At 55.8% G+C, this 18,288-nt stretch overlaps 7 protein-coding genes across 7 annotated transcripts; 3 read left to right on the top strand and 4 right to left on the bottom strand.

Moving 5' to 3' along the window:
* The first annotated feature begins 77 nt into the window (after positions 1–77).
* Positions 78–1,926, top strand: B0T26DRAFT_166314 (uncharacterized protein). The gene is made up of 2 exons (XM_060433531.1): positions 78–863; positions 949–1,926. The coding sequence occupies exons 1-2, from the start codon at positions 249–251 to the stop codon at positions 1,786–1,788; spliced, it is 1,455 nt and encodes a 484-aa protein (XP_060301131.1). The 5' UTR covers positions 78–248; the 3' UTR covers positions 1,789–1,926.
* A 221-nt stretch (positions 1,927–2,147) lies between these two features.
* On the bottom strand, positions 2,148–2,552 carry B0T26DRAFT_738680 (uncharacterized protein; the record flags this gene model as incomplete). The annotated part of the gene is made up of 2 exons (XM_060443619.1): positions 2,148–2,380; positions 2,519–2,552. The coding sequence occupies 2 exons, from the start codon at positions 2,550–2,552 to the stop codon at positions 2,148–2,150; spliced, it is 267 nt and encodes an 88-aa protein (XP_060301130.1).
* A 428-nt stretch (positions 2,553–2,980) lies between these two features.
* On the top strand, positions 2,981–6,619 carry B0T26DRAFT_166316 (complex proteins associated with Set1p component shg1-domain-containing protein). The gene is made up of 3 exons (XM_060433532.1): positions 2,981–3,658; positions 3,780–6,164; positions 6,254–6,619. The coding sequence occupies exons 1-3, from the start codon at positions 3,446–3,448 to the stop codon at positions 6,257–6,259; spliced, it is 2,604 nt and encodes an 867-aa protein (XP_060301129.1). The 5' UTR covers positions 2,981–3,445; the 3' UTR covers positions 6,260–6,619.
* A 1,437-nt stretch (positions 6,620–8,056) lies between these two features.
* On the bottom strand, positions 8,057–9,609 carry B0T26DRAFT_672831 (triose-phosphate transporter family-domain-containing protein; the record flags this gene model as incomplete). Its single annotated transcript, XM_060439514.1, has 5 exons — positions 8,057–8,464; positions 8,542–9,167; positions 9,233–9,238; positions 9,359–9,426; positions 9,497–9,609. The coding sequence occupies 5 exons, from the start codon at positions 9,607–9,609 to the stop codon at positions 8,057–8,059; spliced, it is 1,221 nt and encodes a 406-aa protein (XP_060301128.1).
* A 2,391-nt stretch (positions 9,610–12,000) lies between these two features.
* B0T26DRAFT_639999 (uncharacterized protein) lies at positions 12,001–14,271 on the bottom strand (the record flags this gene model as incomplete). The annotated part of the gene is made up of 2 exons (XM_060437184.1): positions 12,001–12,402; positions 12,487–14,271. The coding sequence occupies 2 exons, from the start codon at positions 14,269–14,271 to the stop codon at positions 12,001–12,003; spliced, it is 2,187 nt and encodes a 728-aa protein (XP_060301127.1).
* Positions 14,272–14,959: 688 nt separating this feature from the next.
* Positions 14,960–15,635, top strand: B0T26DRAFT_748513 (Alb1-domain-containing protein; the record flags this gene model as incomplete). Its single annotated transcript, XM_060444972.1, has 2 exons — positions 14,960–14,993; positions 15,076–15,635. The coding sequence occupies 2 exons, from the start codon at positions 14,960–14,962 to the stop codon at positions 15,633–15,635; spliced, it is 594 nt and encodes a 197-aa protein (XP_060301126.1).
* A 1,427-nt stretch (positions 15,636–17,062) lies between these two features.
* On the bottom strand, positions 17,063–18,185 carry B0T26DRAFT_738676 (uncharacterized protein; the record flags this gene model as incomplete). Its single annotated transcript, XM_060443618.1, has 2 exons — positions 17,063–17,202; positions 17,261–18,185. The coding sequence occupies 2 exons, from the start codon at positions 18,183–18,185 to the stop codon at positions 17,063–17,065; spliced, it is 1,065 nt and encodes a 354-aa protein (XP_060301125.1).
* Positions 18,186–18,288: the final 103 nt, after the last annotated feature.

Here is an 18,288-nt window from a genome sequence, read left to right as displayed (position 1 = left end):
ATCGTGACTCAAAGGCTGTCTCCGAAAAGTCTCACAGCTCTTTGTGAACCTTCGCAACAACCTCGGACAGTTCTATTTGGCCGCTTTCCACAACAAAATTTCGAAGGGTATAACCTGCCAAACCTCTGGTTATACACCTAGGCCAAAGATCAAAGACCGAGGGGTCATTATTCATCGGGGCCGTACATTGCGCCGCACAGTACAGAGCGGGAAGACAGAAAACCTCCCGAGGGCGCCGCATCGAGACAATGGCTTCCGAGGCTAGCGGGGCTCCCGTAGGAGCTCCTGCCTCAGCTCCCGCCCCGGCTGCGACACCAGCCCCGGCAGGGGGGAACCGGCAACCAACGACCGCGGCCGCGGCCGCCTCTCCAACTGCAACTGCAACTGCACCCGCACCGGCGTCTAGCGGCTCGCAGCTCACACCGGTTCAGCTGAAAGCCAAGGCCAAGGCAGAAAAGGCGGCAAGGCGGGCGCAAGTCAAAGAAACAAGGGATGTAGCTGCGCTGGCGGCGCCAGTGCCTCCGGCGGGCGGTGCCGCGTCCGACGCGAAGGGCGGGGCCAAAGGAAAGGGAAAGCAGCAAGATGGCACGCAAGGCACTGGGGCACAAGCTCAGGGGAGACCAGCACATCCGCACCGGCCCTCGATGAGCGGGCGGCGGCCGTCGATCTTGGTGGTCGAGAAAGACGTCCGGAGCGGGATCCCCGAGTGCTTCAGCCATGTGCCCATGGCCAAGAGGATGCCGGCATCGCAGGCCCACAAGGATGTGCACCCGGCGGTGCTGGCTGTCGGCCAGGAGATGGCGACGTTCGCCATCAGAGACAGCATCGCCCGGCTCGAGGCGACACTGCTGGCGTTTAAAAAAGTGAGTTAGAATGCGTCTGTTCGGGGTTTTCCTGTCTGAAGCTTGTCTCTGCTTTGGGCTTTGGAGGCTGACTAGAATTTCTTAGGTCATTGAGTCATACGAGACGCCCAAGGGCAACTCGCTGTCGCGGCACTTCGTTCCTCACGCCTTGAACCCCCAGATTGAGTACCTCACCGAGTGCAGGCCCATGTGCTTTTCCATGGGCAATGCCATCAGGCTGCTCAAGGCAAAGGTCAACAAGTTCGACATCGACACCCCCGAGGACGAAGCCAAAGAGGGCCTCCTGGGCGCGATCGACGTCTTCATCAAGGAGCGAGTCATGCTGGCCGAGTTCGTCATCGCCAGAAACGCGGCGGCCATCATTAAGGACGGTGAGCATGTCCTGACGTACGGCCGGCATCGGCTGGTAGAGAAGACGCTCCTGCAGGCAAGCGAGGACGGGAAGACGTTTGAGGTGTCCATTGTCGACGACCCCTACGACGGCGGCGGCAGAGAGCTCGCCAAGGCGCTGCGGCACGCCGGCATCCGCGTCTTCTACTCGCCGAATCTCGGCGGTCTCAATGCAATCGCGCACCGGGCCACGAATGCGCTCCTTGGGGCAGAGGCCATCTTCGCCAACGGCTCGCTCCAGGCGCCGGCCGGCACTGCCGACGTCGCCATGGCCGTCTCGGCTCAGCTGAAGAAAGTAATCGCCCTGTGCGAGACGATCAACTTTGACCGCGAGCGCATCTCGGTCGACGCGCTCACGTACAACGAGGTTGACCCGGAGCGGAACACGGCTGAGTCGTTCCGCCTGCTGTTCGACAACACGCGGGACAAGTACATTTCGGGCGTTGTCACGGAATTCGAGACGGGTTCGGGCCTGTCTCCGGCCCAGTCCATCCTCGCGCTTCTGAGGAAGCAGGAGGACCCCACCATTGCTTGAAATGGGGTTAGTTAGGGAAGAGACGGGGTGCCCGACCACCTAGCCTAGAGACATTGAAACTGGCACAGTGTATTTTTCTTTGAAAAGAATAGGCTTGATACATAGCTAGACTGGAGCCGGGGCCCTCGATCTCGACCCTCTACGGTGGTGAGGGGCTTTACAAACACCACTAATAGGGTAGCTATCTGCCAAAAGGAGCTGCTTTGTTGTTGTTTTTTTGTACAAGGAAACTTGCTCGTAGCCGGCTGACCTGGGTCCTCTCCAAGGATTGCCATAATGAGTTTCATATACATTCCCCCGATATTTCCTTCCGCCGGAGAGTCAGTTGGCTGCCAAGGCTGTGTTGTTGTCTGTCTCTCTCATGCGGTGGTAGCCTCGGTGCTCTCGGCCTCCCGCTGCGCCCTCCGCGCTCGCTTCTCCAAGATGGCGCTCCTCCGCTCCTGGAGCACTGCCGTCTGCCTCTCGTCGACTCCCTGCAGCCAGTATCCGAAGCTCGCCCCCACGCCGCCGAACAAAGGGTACGCCCAGAGCCGGCTCCGCTCGAACAGCGGCCGCATCTCGATGCCCAGCTGCCAGGCCCGCGTGATCACGCCTACAGACAGGTTCATGGTTAGCAAAATGGAGCCATACCGCACCGCACAGTAGTAGATGGATAGATGGATGACCAGGCCTAATTGGTCTGCTCGGCCGGCCCGCCAGGACAGCTTGCCGGAAGGGTGTGTTTACATACCGAAGCCGGTCCAGAACAGGATCCTGTGCACCATTTTTTCGTTATTTTTGTTGTCCCCCTTCGTCTAGTGCGTCTCGGGTCCGGAGGAGGGAGCTCCAGGGCGCGCCCTTTAATGAAATGCGAGGCGGCGTCGACGAGTCGTGTATCGTGCACGACCCAATTCGGTTTGCCTGTCTAGTTCTTCTTCGGCTGGCCGCTCGTTCGGTGGGGGTGAATTGGTCCGGTCGAGCAGCTCCGCGCCTGAGGTTCGTTTTTGACGACGTTGACGTTGACGTTGTGGGTCGTGGTGGTGGTGGTTTGGAAATCGCGGGCCTGTGGGGGCTTGACTTGCCTCTGGCGAATTGGAATCATCGATTTGGTAGGTGAAGCTCTGGCGTGCACGGGCCGTTTGGTGCCCCGACCAAGCGCTGCGAAGGGTAGTCCGTCTTGTGGCGTGCATGAAAACCCCTGCCATGCCGTCCTTGCTTTCCGCCCCTTACTTCCTAATCTAGCGCATTTCGAACACTTGCAAAGGCGCTCTCTGCCCCACTAGAATCGTCCTCACCAGCGCCAGCGCTCAAGGCTCTCAACTACACCCGAGTTTCGTGCCGCTGTGGAATTTCGTTGATCACCCGGAAACGCAAAGACATAGCTCTTGTTCACGCGCATCATTTTTTCGTCTTTATTTCCTCTCTTCTCCATCGCTGCTTTCGTTTGGTTCTAGTTTTGCCGGCTTGCATCCGAACTACGCGCTCTTCCCTCTCATTGTGTTCCTTCCTTCCGTCCCGAGCTTCTGGTACATACATCGACATCCTGCCGTGAGCAATGACTTGGTAAGCGGCCCAACCGCGAACCTCGTCGTCGCCAAAGGCGGATTAGATATCTAGACCAAGACAGGTCGCTTCCGCGCTCCTTTTCTTTACCTTGTCTACAATTGCCATCGCATCCATGTCTTCTGCGGTTCGAGCTCCATTCATCACCGGCGCGACTGCCATGGCGCCAGATGTCGCTACGCCGCCGGGCGCCAGGAAGTTCAAGGCGTCCGACTTGCCACTCTCTTCAGCTCTGCGGTCTGCTATTGATGGCCTAGCACACAGCTTCAAGAAGAAGGGCGGATACGACGCGATTCGCAAACAGGTTTGGGAGAAATTCGAGGCCAGCGTATGTCTATGCCTTTTTCTTTTTCTACTTTCGCTTGCTTGCTCGTTTCACCCCCACCAAACGTCTCGTGTACCATTTGTATCTCGTGTTTTATCTTTCCGCGGCTGACAGTTGGTTATAGGACTACGAGGCGGAAATCATGAAAGCAATCCGTAAAATTGCTGAGCAAGAAGTTGAGCGCAATCCGGTCCAACTTTTGACGCTCGAGCGAGGCAAAGCTGCTGCCCTTATCGACGGCGCCGTGGATCGCGGAGGCATATATCAAAAGGCCGAGGCAGTCATCGATAGCCTTATTGACAGCGCCGCCATTGAGGCCCGCATTCGTGAGTTGCGACGTGCCGAGATCGGCGACGAGGCCGCCGAGGAAGAGTGCATCCGTGGCACCAAGACCGACGAAGATTATGCGGCCGAGACAGCGGCACGGCGGGCCGAGCGCGAGCGAGTTCGCGAGGAGCTGAAATTGGTTGAAGAGCGGAAACGACAACTTGAGCGCGAGATCCAGGAGAGAGAGGAGATGAAGCAGCGTGAGGAGGAGAAGGCGGCCCGAGAGGCGCGCCGTAAGAAAGAAGAAAAAGAGGCTGCGCTTCGAGAGAAGGAACGGCAAGAGCGACGCGAACAGCGCGAGCGCGAGAGAGAACGGAGTCGCGAGCGTCGTGAAAAGGAGCGCGAGCAGCGAGATAGGGAGAAGCACCGAGAGCGAAGCCGCGACAGAGATCGCCATCGTGATCGCGATCGGGAACGGGACCGAGATCGGAACCGGGACCACGAACGTCCTAAAGCGCGTTCAAGAGAGCGAGCTAGGGACGAAAACAGAGACCGGGATCGACATCGCGACGTGCAGGAGAGTCGCGACCCGAAACCAAAGGCCAGCAAGGATGAGGGACGACGAGAGGAGGCAAAGAAGCAACTCACCAAGGAAGACCACGAGCGTCTCGAGCGCGAGGCGCTTGAGGATCTTCTACGTGAGAGCAAACGCGTGTCTTCAAAACTCCCTGAATTGGAGGTCGACGCAGCTCTAATCCCCCCGCCAAGACGAACCATGCCGGCCTCCGCTATCGATCCCATTCGCCGCGGGTCCCCAAGGATTCCCGAAATGAAAAAGCCAGCACAGCCAGAAACTGCGACCAAGCCTCCAGAGTCCAAGGACGCCGCCAAAGAGATTAAAGAGGTCAAAGACGCCAAGGAGCCCAAGGATTCGAAAGAATCCAAGGATACCAAGACTTCCAATGAAACGAAGGAGACAAAGGAGACGAAGGAGACAAAGGGAACGAATGAGACGAAGGGAACGAAGGAAACCAAGGACGCTAAGGCACCCAAAGACACCAAGGAGACCAAAGATGCCAAGGATGCCAAGGATCAAGGGGCCAAGGATGAGAAGCGCAGGAGTAGGAGTCCCTCGCGCGTCTCCCGCTACCGAGATAAGGATCGGGATCGTGATCATGACCGCGACCGTGACCGCGACCGTGACCGCGACCGTGGCCGAAATGAAGATCGTAGGCGACGGGATCATCGTTCCAGTTCCCCACGACCTCGACGCACCAATCACAGCCATTCCCGGAGAAGAGACCGCAGCCGCTCCAGGATTCGAGATACTAGAAAGGACGAGCGAAGAGACCGCAGCCGTTCTCGAGCCAGACCGGAACGGCGCGATGACCGGAAAGTGGAGCCCAAAGAAAGGAGCCGCTCCCGAGCGAAGACGGATCGCCGCGAGAGAAGTCGATCCCGTCCCAGAGCAGACCGGAGAGAGCCTGAGAAGAAAGCCCGGAGCCGCTCTCGTGTCCGGGAGCAAAGCCGCTCATCGCGCTACCGTGTTAATCGGCGGGAACATTCACGATCGCGCTTGCGATCCAGTCGCCGAGACAAGAGCCCGCGCGCTAACTCTCGCTCTCGCTCTCGAGACCGTGACCGTGACCGTGATCGGGATCGGCGCGATAAGCGGGAGCGCAGCCGCTCCCCCAATCCTAAACCGGACGCGAAACGTGATACTGACCGACGTGAGCGGAGTGGCGAACGCGACAAAGAGCAGCGAGACAGGGGTAGGGAACGAGACCGCAAGAGCCGCTCCAGGTCACCAACAACCGTAGCCCGTCCTCCATCCCATCTGGGCCGCGACGAGAAAGAAGCCTGGAAGCAAGCCGAGGTGAAGAAGCGCGAGCAGGAAGCTAAAGCCTACCTTGCCGCCCAGAAAGTAGCCAGAGAGAAAGGCATGCCAATTCCCGGTATCGACGACAAACGGCTTGGAGAGCGGTCGCCGGACCTCAAGCGCCGTCGCGAGCCTGAGGAGATTGATCGATACGTCCCACCGGAGCGCGAGCGCGAGAAAGAGCGTCGTCCCGCCGCAGACCGCTACCGCGATGGCGATCGCGATAGAGACAGAGACCGTGATAGAGATGGAGACCGCCATCGCCCCCGCGATCGAGACCGTGATCGTGATCGCGACCGTGACAGGGACGATCGGCGGGAGAGACGTCGGACTAGAAGCCCCAGCCGTGAACGAGACAGGACGGTAAGAGAGCGAGAGCGAGACCGAGACCGAGACCGTGATCGTGATACCAAGGAGAGAGATCGGGACACTAAAGACAGAGACCGGGATAGAAATAGGGATCAGGACCTGGACCGTTACACGCGCCGCAGCAGCCGACGGCGCACATCAAGCATCGGATCAACCCGTCGGGATCGGGATCGAGACAGAGACGGCGACCGCCGCGACAGAAGCCGCAGCCGAAGGCGCAATTGATCCCGCACACGAATCCTCCAGCATAGAGAAGTTTATTTTCTCACGCCTGATTTGATCTTTTGGTTCATGGCCTCCAGCTTTGCCTCTTCTTCAGGCTCCAGCATCATCACGGCGGCCTAGCTATGCGCTGTTATGGGTAATGTACAGGTACTATCAACGTTGAGAATATGGCACAGACCATTCAACGAACGAGAGGCACGGGTAACGGAACGGGGTGGGTGGCAATAGCGTTGCGGTATTTTATGGTGGCGTCAGGGGAGGGAGGTCGGGAGGAAGCTTTCATTTGAAAGAAGCTGTGTAGGATTCCTGTACGAGTATGTAGTATTTCATGTTCACGCCAGATTATCTGGACAAGGCGGGTAGGCGAGGAGCAGCCAGGTTTAGCATCTTGCAGCCCTAGCAACGAGAGCTTTGGTCCGCGATGGTTTACACATTACGTCTTCTATCGTCGTCGGCATCATTAACCCGACCTCTCTTGCCGTTTATCACACCTTACTACTAGATTAGGTAGATACTTAACAAAAATCTCGCGGGACACTTCTCTGCCTCTCCGGTGACACTTGTCAATGTCGTTGCACCGGGCATGGTGAGCGGGAGATGTAAACAATGTATGCAAAAACATTTTCTTTCCTCCAGTATCGGCCCCCCACCCTTGAACGGATACAGATCCATCTTCTCGCTTTCGCCACCTAATTCGCTCTCTCTTGCCAACCGCCCGGGAATCTACCTATCCAATTCCCATTACATTCCAAACTCAGACACTGAGAAAGACTTACAGACCGTCATGCCGTTTTCCGCGTGTCGTCCGCCTTATTACGTACATGCACAGTCCCCTTCCCATAGTCAGTCTACCCATCCATCCATCCATCCATCCATCCGTCCATCCATCCATCCATCCGGATATACATTCATATGATGTCTGCACATATTTGTTTCCTAGAGGGGCAATTCCAGAACGCGTAACAAATCATGGACGAGCAAGCCAGACGCGAGGGGGGAGAGGGGGAAGAAGGGCATCGAACTGTAAGAAAAGGGAAACGCAACAGACCACGCAATGTAAAAAGCAAAAATGAACAGAGACAGGAAATATAAAGAGTACGTATATAGCTGATACACGAACGACCCTATGCCAGCCAGCCAGCCCCGTCCAGCCCAGTCCCGACCCGAAACGGAAACAAAGAAACCACAAAAAGATACTTCATGATGTCAAAAATGACCCCCAAGAAATATATGCTTGTGTGGTATATGCACAGTCGCTCGCTAGCCTGGTGTTAGTTCATTTACGTTGCCCGCCTCTCCTGTCCAACCCCCAATCTTGCAATGTGAAATGTGCAAAGAATGACGGAAAAAAGGGATGGTATGCAGAAAAAGATTTCCCCTCCCTCCCCTCGCCCAATTCCAGTTAGATTATAAAAGCGACACTCTTTACTCGCTTGCTCACTTTGATTCGCACGCTCGCTTGATTCGGTGGCCTCTCCCTTCTCTCTATTCTCTCTTCGTGCGCCTCCATGTCTATTATCCACATAAAGAAGGCAGAACTTCTTGGCTTGCGTAAAAACACAGGTGCGAGAGAACACAACAGCCGGCTAAAAAAGCAGGACAAAGCCGCCTTTTCTATAATTTGTCAAAAAGTTTCGTTTTACCATTCTACGCCTCGGGCTTTAAGAAGTAGGCGTCCCCCCCGCTGCGCCAGATAATGACGCCTGCACCGCGGCAACAGCGTTGGCGCCCGTGCCAGTTCCGTAGAGAGCGCCCGCGACGAGGATGACGACGGTGAGCGTGCCGAGCGTCATGAAGAGGGCGCGGCGGAAGGCGGGCGGTAGACGGCTTTCATCGGCGCGCGTTGGTGCCTCCCACAGGGAGCGTATCCAGAGCCAAATGGCCGACGAAACGCCCGTGATCTGCTCCCAGCCAACCGAGTAGTAAACGAGGCCGCCGAGGGCGACGGCGTAGCCGCAGAACTGGAGGGGCGTGATGGACGTGTGCCAGATCATGACCGAGGCGACCACGAGGAGGATGTTTTTCAAGATTCCCGTCAGCGTCATGACGAGGCTCGACGTCTTGCCAATCTGTTTTTGGCTCTAGTCAGTACCGGCCCTCGTTCACAACAGCCCGCCCCGAACAAGAGATACAGAGAACAACATACCAAGAAAACACTGCTGACGTTCAGCATGAAAGCGACAATGGCGTTGAGCAACAACAACCAGTAGCCGCACTTGGCCAAGTCGGCAAAGTCGAAAGAGTTCGCCTCCGAGGGGATGGCAATCAGGATGTTCATCAAGGCGCAGACAGGGGCATAGTAGTATAGGCTGACGAGGGGGTCCATCTTCTGGCCGTCCTCGGACAGCAGGACCTGAATCATGACGAGGCGAACGGCCTCGAAGATGATGCCGCCGATCTGAAATAGGAAGCCCGTCAGGCTGAAGTCGATCTCGCCGAAGCTAGCAAGCGCGACACCGCCCACGATGAGCAGAACGTTTAACAGGCGCTTCAGCGACGGGTCCTCGACGCGCCAGGCCCACGAAGTGAGCAGCACGGCGACGGGCGCCGCTGACTTGAGCATCTGGATGAATGCTACGCTCAGGTAGAGGTAGACCATGTTGCTGCACACCAAACTGGCGCTATAGAGAAGCCCAATAGGCACGATAGCGCGCAGGTATAGTTTGCCCGTCATCTTGACGTTTTTGCGACCGTCCAGCAAGTGCGTCGTCTTCGCCAGGATCTGGGTCGCGACCGTCGCGAATATAAGATGCCAACATGTTAGGATAACAGCTGCGCAGGCCTCGTTAGCATGATGGAGGGGAGGTTAATTATCGGTAGTGCGAGAGACCACATACGGTATCCTAAGTAAGAAAGAGTCAGCAACTGGTCACTGTCGATCGCGACTCCAAACGTCGGGGCCGGTCACGGTCACGGTCACGGTCACGGTCACGGTCAGGTCACGGAGCGCGAAGGAAACTTACTGAATCCTCGGTTGTCAATTAACCACTTATTAAAGAGAATGGTGAGATTAGAGAAGAATATCCAACTCCTGAATCGCGAGCAGACAGACGGTTAGCTTTGCTGACAGCGACTACCAGAGCCCGGCGACAACCACCTACGTGATGTGGACAATGGGATGAACTGATCGCCCGGCAGGCTGCGGCTTCTCCGTCGGCTGTCCCGTCTCCTCATCGGCCATGAGCGCCCGCTGATCGACAGAGTCTCGTGTCATGGTGGGCGCGTCTTGTCGTCGTCGTCGTCGAGAGGCGATGCAAAATGGCGGTAAGAAGTGACTTGCGGTCGGTAATTAGAGAGCGAGAGAGAGAGAGTAAGTCGGAAGGCCCAGTTCTCTCGGGGAGAAGTGGTTGGTCTTTCGGAGACGCGTAAGGAACGAACGAAGCGTATTTGTCAAGACGCTCACTCGGGGTCACCTATAGGTGGCATGGGCTGCTGCTGCTTTAGGGAGGGGAGGTACAGAAAAGGACGATAAAATGATCAAAAAAGCGATCGGCTTATTAAAAAAGGAACCCCCAAGAATTGATGATCCGGCGAGGGGAGGTCGGCCGCAGGTACGGTGGGCGGCAAAAGAAAATGGAAGCCTGGGGTGAGCGGTGCGGCCAGCTGAATTAAAAACGACCGCCTTTCCGCCCGTGCGACAATGGGGTAGCGAGTGCGACAGTTGAAGAGGCGAAAGGCCAATCCAGCACTGCGAACCGGATTCGGGGGTGCTGCGGCACGGGGGAAATTCGTGCGTGGCGGAGTGCTGGCTCTTAAAGTCGGCCGCAAGCAGGTACGGACAGAGAATGCAAGGATTATACAGAAATAACAGGGGGCGCCTGTTGTAAATCTACCAGGCGGGGCAGTTTGTCGGTCGTGGGAATAGCGCAGCGTCCTAGGGCCCGCGTTGAGAAGTAGCAGTGTTAAAGGAGAGTCGTTGTCTTTTTTTTCTTTTTTTGGACGGCTAATAATTATGAATGGCAATGGATGAATCGGGAACAGCTGGGGAAACTCGCAATCTTCATTTCTCGGTCATGAGGCGCGTTGGTTGGGGAAAGGGGAATCGCTTTTACGAACGCTAGCAAACTGTCAGTGCCAAGGGAGAAGGAGCATAATAAGCCCAGCCAAGCCTTCAGTTCATTGGCCGAGGAGGGGGGGCACCATCATCGTGAGTCCCAACAGCAGCGCAATGAGACGGCACCTGCGAGTCAGAGTCCGCTTCTCGATCTGTGCTTAGGTTGTTGTCGGGCTCATTAAGGAGAAACAGATGGCCAGATCATGGGCCTCAGCCCATTGGCCGGGCGCGGACAGGGCAGGAAAACATAAAGCATCAGGTCGCACAAATTCCACTATTGGGAGCATTGGATTTCCCAGCTGTCTTACTCTCGCATGTGGGAATCAAAGCAACCGCAACGGCCAGGAGGTGCCAAGCAACTACCGAACGAAAGCCCACCCAACGGCGAGTGCCTGGCTTCAGCTCAGGGGGCGAACCCACATTTGCCAGGCAGGTACGAACTTCGTTGGAAGGAGCGAGAACGAGCCCGGTTGCCGATAGGTTAATAACCTTTCTGGCAGCGTGTTTGTTGTTATGATAAACCCTCCTTCATTTGGCTGGGCAAGAAACCTTATTAATAAGTAGTATCCATAGCTTTATGCATAAACTCGTTAACGCCAACCACGCAAGCTATACTATATAAATCCGTCGCATCCGCCGCGGTCCACAAAGAAGGCCTCTTCCTTCCCCGTGCAAGCGGCACCGTTATCCGATGCGCGTCTCTCTACCTTTGGCCCTGTATAGTACTGTACCATTCGCAATCCGCCGTCGACACTGGAGACCACGACAACAATGCGCTTCTGCCATTCGAGTTTAGTGCAAAGGGCACCAAAATTGTCCAGATATTAGCCCAGCATGTATGAGGATGATTGCATCCATGCGGAGCGGCAGGTGACAGTTGATACTGCCCATCTTTTTGACAAGCAGGGCTTTTGACAAGCGGAGCTGCTTTCGTCCAAAGTTCCACCCAGCTAGCGGCCAGCTTCCGAAACATCTCAGTGCCCCCCCACGCCTGTCTCAAACTTTCCACATCACATGGTCGAAGGCAATTCCTCCAGTAGAATAGGTAAGGTATATATATACACAGTGAGAACAGAGTAGGTATATACCAGTACAGACTCGTCACAATGTCTATGTCTACCAGCTGCAGGAAAAAAAATACCCCTCTGCCTCTGACAATAACAAGTTGCGTTAGAACTAAAGTTCTTACTACCAGAACCCTCGGTGGGTCAAAGTGTCTTACACGAACTACGGATACTCCGTGCCTAGACTCTACCTTGGTGTCAGGCGCGAGCAGTAACGATGAACGACCGTTGCGCTTGTGGCGAGTCCAACGAATTCTAACTTGAACGACATGTCTTGAGCCACCTCGCCAAGCACAAACAAGTAAAGCAAAAAAGTGACCCGAAAACCTGGCCGTCGGGTAGGTACCAGGTGCGTATTCCCGTTCCCACGATCCGCGGTGACCCGAAGTAGCAGTGTCACATGTGGTATCCCTTTTGATGAAACGCCTTTTCGCTATGCAAAATCAGCCGCTGAACCAGACAAGAACCTCCGAGCCACACAATTCCTTTAGTCGATTGCGATATCTTGATCAAAATCCGCTTCCTCGGGCGGGAGAGGTATTGATACCGCCGCCGCGAGAACCTCACCTAGCCCCTCGGTCGCCGCATTCGAGCCTGTCCCGGTAGGTTTCGTTGTCTCATCCGTCCCACATTCCTCGGGAAGGTCTTGGTGGAGCGGCGTAATGGTCGCCTCGGATGCTAGCGAGTCGATATTATCGTCCTGCAACTGTTGCGATGCGTCCCTGTAGTCATCAAGGCTAGAAGTTTGTACAGAGGCCGGATCGATGCAGTCATAAAAGAGCATGAAGACGCCACCCTGGGCAAGGACGGTTGATTCGTACACCTTGGTCACGGTTTGATCGCTGAGCCGCCACCACTGAGACTGCCCCTCAGTCTCGGGCGCGGGCTCCTCTGGGTCAGGTGCCGTCGTGTCTTCTGCGTCGTTTATCGCCGGTTCTTTCGGCTCTTGCGCCTGTGTCTTCTCGTCATGAACAGGATCGCCCTTGTCGGCAGCATCGTCATCGGAGGCGAGTCGGGGTGGCTGTTCCGCATCGCCGGCTGCTTCACTGTCTACCGGTTCCCTTTTCACAGTCTCGCTGGACGGCGGATGTCTCCTGTAGCAAACGTAATGGCCGTTTTCATGCCGCCCATAGTGCGTGATAACAGCCCTCAATTCGTATATGGGTCCCGTGATCTTAGAACGGTGCCGGGTTCCGGCTACCATTGACAAAGTGGGCTCGAGCAGCCACTGTTCTTCGTCACGGGAGTCGGCTTCCGTCTCTCCATCCTCGATGCTTTTGTCTGCCATTGCGTCAGACTGCTCGGTTAGTTTATCGGCGCTGCCTAGACACCAGGGCCCCAGGTCCAGCGTCATCGGGAACCTGACTGCAGACATATTTTTGGACATACGGCCGCTGGTCTCATCAAAGACAGATCGGTTCATGTGGACCGCCAGGCTCTGAGGAGGGCGAGCAATGACAGCCTGTTTTGTTTTGGTCGAGGTCGACATTTGCCGAGCTGGGACCTTGCACTTGTTCCGGAGCGTGTCCTCGTCAAAAGCGTCATCTTCGAGCGCCTCCTCAACAGCAGCCACCCTCTCATTCACCCCGGGGAGATCCTCATCGGCCTTTCCAGCATCCCTGTTTCGCTGCAACAGAGTCTTCAAGAGATGCAATCTTTTGAGCAGAGTGCATTTGGCGCATTCGACTCCTTGGATGGGCTCTACCTTGGTGTAGCTGTCCAATATTTCGTACAAGTTATGCTCGGTGTAATTAACACCGAGATTAAGTGTCAAGCAGTTGAACGGGATCATCGACAGGCCTTCGCAGTAGCCGCATGTAACGCACGCCACGCGCTGCGCAACGAGGCCGACAAGCGGATTCCTGATGGATCGAGGCTCAAAGCCGGCCCTGGAGTGGCTTGACTGGCTATGGTAGCCACTGTCATCACTGTGCTGGCTCGAGGAGGCGTCGTCCTTTGCCCAGTCTTGTTCGAGCCCCGGCGGCTTGTATCGGGCTCCGGCAACTTTCGCAATCTCTTTGTCAATATTATCGAGTAGCTTCGAAAAGTACTCCTGCGCATCCTGCTGTTGCCACGAACTCATGTTCTTCAGTGCACCGGGAGTCCAGAGGGTCCTCCCGTTGTTAGACGCGTTTGTCAGATCGGTAATCAGGTCGCGAAGAGCATCGACGGTGCCCGTAGGTAGCCGCTCGCTGCTCTCCCCATCTGTCAGGGCCGATAGGTAGGCGGGAAACGACTTGAGCGCGGCGAGACTCTGGAGAATGCTGTTCTGGTAACAAGAGTTGTCGTAGTTGCCTAGGCCCGCTGGCTGATCCGTCGCGGTTTTGGTTCCCAGGGCCGTGCCAGACAATCCATTTATGCCCATACGCCCAACTCGAGAAACGGACGAAATGATCCCCCCGGGTTTGTCAAGACCCAGCACCCTCCGCAGGACCTCGCTCTTGGCCGCATGGGTTCTAGATTGTGTCTGAAGCATTGGGAGCGGGAAGAGAGGCGGGTTGAGCCAGCGATCTATCGCGAAGAGTAACCTCGACGGGGTTATGGCTACCAGGCGGTCCCACAGGTATCCGGGGGCCTGCGGCAGACCCCTGTGCTGCAGCAGGAGCGTGAGGGCGAGGATGATGACGGGGACAATGACGGCCGGGCTAGTCGCACGTTTCCACAACAGCTGGGCCTGGCCCTGGCCGTAGTACTGGTACAGATCGGGGTTCGCGTAAGAATCGTACTGGCGTAGGAGGCGTCTGGTATCGGAATTCATCCTGGCATGCGGGAGAGGAGAAGCAGGTTGGCTACGAGCGGAGGTCAGCGATGTGCTAACCTAACGATGCGTCGTCGAGGCCGCGTAGCCCTGCGATTGTTGCCGCAAAAACTGGGTGGGATGTGAACCGATTGTGGACGACTTCATTTGGTCGCGAAAATTCCATAACCGGTAGATGGGCGCGCAGCTTCCCCAGCCGGTCTGTAGATAAAGTAGAAAAGTCACCTTGGCACGCAGTGGAGGAGAAGCTGGGAGGTTTTGGTCTGGGAGCTGGCCGTCCGTGGATTATTTGAACTCTGAAGGCTCTTTCCCAGTGTCGCGGCACGAACCAGGGCTTAAACGCCACGACAGCTTGTTACATCAACCCATGCAGGCTGAGGCGGGGCCAATTGCCATGCATGACAGCGGGCCAGCCAGTTGGCTCAAGCCCAGAATCAGATGCTAAAACCTGGCAAATGGGTCCGCTAAAAAACGACGATCAGGTACTTCGGTGCGTAGCCCGTAGTAGCTTGCGCAGAGACGGAGACGCCTGTTCAGTTTTGGGGAAATCGAAATCAAGTGCTTCCGTAACCCCCACCACGAACAAAGGCAAAAAAAAAAAAGAATGATACGGAATACAAAACTCCAAAACCTCTAGCACCTATCGGACGATTATAAGACACCGCTTGAAACCTACCGATCATACAAGATGGGCAAAGGCAATATTTCCAGGCCGAAGAAAGGTGAGAGCTCAGGAATCAGAAACCCCACCCCAATTTTCCTATAATAATAATATTTTTCTAACGATTTTTCCCGTCCTTCCAGGCACATCCGTCCACTCCCGTGCGGCGAGGCGGGCGACGGCACCCGACATCGACACGGATAAGTCGCTGAAGAACGTCAAGGCGCCCTCGCTGGCGGCGGCGCAGAACATTGGCGACGACGCGCGGCAGGCGGTGCTAGGAGTGCATGCGGGGAGCGGGATCAACAAGCGGAGCAGCAACAAGAAGACGGCGCTGAGCGCCAAGGCGCGGCGGCGGCAGGAGAAGAGCCAGGACAAGGCCGAGGCCATCATGGACCGGACGGCCAAGAAGGTGGAGCGCAGCAAGGGCCAGGCCCGCGTCATCTTCTCGCGCCGCAAGACGTGGGACGAGGTCAACAAGCACGCCCTTAGCGTCGTGGCCGGCGGCGGCAAGCCGGGTGCCGTGCCCGTCGGCAGGTTCATGGCGCCCGACGAGGATCTGCACGGGGACGACGACGACAACGACTTGGAGAACAACGCCCAGGAGAGGGGCGACGTGATGATGATTGAAGAGGCGCCGATAGCGTCCTCTGCGTCCATACCTCCGCCCCCACCTCCGGATGTCGAGGACGTGATCCTCTAGTTCTCTTGTTTCCTTTTTTTTATCTTTTTATTTCATTCCGCCACTCCATCATGGCAATGGCAATGGCAATGGCAATGGCAGCAGCAGCTTTCGATCATGGGGGTGAAGAAAATCGGGCGGCGCATCGGGTTTGGCGTTTCGGCATATCACATACATATATACCAAGGGAGGCGAGGTTATAGACACAGAAAAGGAGAGAGAAAAAGCCCGGTGGCTGATGAGTCGTTTGTTGCACGAGGGGGGGTTATATCCATCCCACCCATATTGTCCCACGGCGCCCGCATACCGCGACAGCAGCGTAGGGCTCTGATCTTGAATCACGAACTAAATTTATTGCTGTCCAAGTCTGTGAATTCAAATTGGTCAGCCACTGAAGAGAAAATACAGCCTACCACAGGGCCATGTTCTACGCAGTGAGAATGAGGATGCTCTTTTTCATGCGTGCTGTGCAGGTGAGGAAATCGGTGTGTGGCTTGCAAGGCGTACTTAGTATATTACCTTTCGCCATCATTTACAGTCTTGCACGTCAACTGTCTCTTCTTGGCACGAGAGTGTGCGCTAAAGATGAATAGACGTTGTGAGCCGTTCTTGGTTCGCACTGAAAAGTTAAATTAAATGTAAGATTCGCTTTCTACTCCCAAGCCATTTTCTGGCTTGGAAAGCAAAAAAAAAAAAACGAGAGAATATTGAGACTTGACCCGAATGGCTTGATTGGTATTAGCTAATATATACATAGATGCGATAACAGGTCTTGCTACATAGTGCAGCGATGTGGCGCGCCACTGTTTGTCTTGTCCATTCGCTGACAGGGGGTGTGAGGGCGGACGACGTCAGCCAAAAATGTGACGACACCTCAACCACGAAAAACGCCATGGACCAGACAAGGCTTCTCACCCTCACCGGCCCGAGCCAGCAATCCCCCAGAACAACTCACAACTAAATCGCAAAATTATCTGGAAATTTTTACCTCAGGCCGCTGGATCTTCTTAGACGCAATGCGACAAATCTTGGTTTCGTACCGAAATCGTCAGTGGCACCTTGCCGGTGCCTGCAAAAGCCCTTTGAAGCGACGGTTGAGGTCGTCACTCGAAATGTGACGTAAGAGAGGCCTTTCGACAAGACGAACTGGCAGCTAAAGCACTGGCAGCTAAAGCACGTCACTCAAATCTAACTTCTCCGACAATGCCAAAATTTCCACCGTGATGTGATCACGTATATCCCCTAGTCGCCGGTTTTCCTGTTTCACATCTGGGCAAAGCTCTTTCATCCCTGGAACGCCTTTTTGTCCCGTTGTTAATATGCTGTTGACACTCATAACTTTCGTGGCAGAAGGCTACGAACCCCTCGTCTCCAGTGATGACGATATCGCACTGGGAGTGACAGGTTTTGAGACTGGCCTTGATCATTCCGTGCAGAATCTGTAGATTTCATCCTCCAAATGTTGAATGCTCAGGACTGAACATTGCGTCAGGCATATGGTCATAGTTGATGCCCGGCTCTCTCTTGAAAGTGGGAGAACTGAGGCTAGGGAATCCACCATCGGTGGGTGGCGTGTAGAACGAAGGCCCTGAGAGTGTGAGTCTAGGAACCGACCACCACTATCCGCGTCTCGTTTTCTTACTTACCGTTAGTGTAGGCCATACTGCCCTGTCTCTCCCCCGGGCCAATGCTATCAAACTGGACACCTTGCAGAGCTTGGTAAGCTGAGGCGATGCTGGGGTTTCGGCTGCTCGGAGAGCTGGTTGATATCCCAGACTGGCTAGCCTGGCCGAAGTTGGCGTTGGCGAATGACGGGCCGAAAGGCTCGTTGGAGGTTTGGACAATCCGCCTGGCCTCGTTGTTGAGCCACTGGTCAATGTTCGGGTCGTTGCACTTGGCGTGGGCCATCAAGTGATACTTCAGGCCTTTGACCTCGCTATCCAAGTCGTTATACTCTATCAGTAGTTGTGCGTGTTGCGCTTCGAGGCCGATTTTGTTCTCCTCCAAGCTAGAGACAAACTTCTTCTTCTTCTCTCGGCATTTGCTGGCAGCCACGCGGTTTCGCTCGAGGAACTTGTTCCTCTTGTGCTCGTCCTCCATGCCGACCTCTTTCTTGGCTTTCCTCGACTTGTTCTTCTTGGGCGGGCCCTGATCTGGTGGGGTGGTGTCTGCCGACACGCTGGCCGACTTTGTAGTCCTCTGCGAGCTCGACTTGCTGCTCGATGTTCTCCGAGTGGAGGGCCGGGACATGTCCATGGACAGGGCCTGCATCTGCATGTCTTCGTTCTCGCTTTCACCGCCGTACAGTCCGGGGTCGACAAACATTGGCCTGTGGTCAGCTGGCATAGCTCCCATGTGCTCGGCAAAGTCGTCCCACGCGCATGGCCTCGAGTCCAAGCCTCTATCGCCCGCGGACGTGGGCGAGCTGTCGAGACCTATTTTCCCGTTGCACGGCTGGAACGAATGCATGGCGCCACCGCGGTCTACTGCTGCATCATGCTCTGGACTGTGGTAGGAGATTGGGTCTTCAAAGTCGATGCAGTCATTGAAGAAATGAGACGGCGTGTCCATTTCGCCTCGTGTGGTCTCTTCCCTGCCCTCGACCGGCGAAGAGTCAGTACCACCAGGCGTTATTAGCAGCAACGAGAGCGACGGCGGCGCCGGGGCGGGGGGG

The sequence above is a fragment of the Lasiosphaeria miniovina genome (assembly GCF_030549165.1).
Source record: "Lasiosphaeria miniovina strain SMH2392-1A chromosome Unknown B0T26scaffold_2, whole genome shotgun sequence".
NCBI classification, from domain to species: Eukaryota; Fungi; Ascomycota; class Sordariomycetes; order Sordariales; family Lasiosphaeriaceae; genus Lasiosphaeria; species Lasiosphaeria miniovina.
This window is presented reverse-complemented; position numbering and strand designations above follow the sequence as displayed.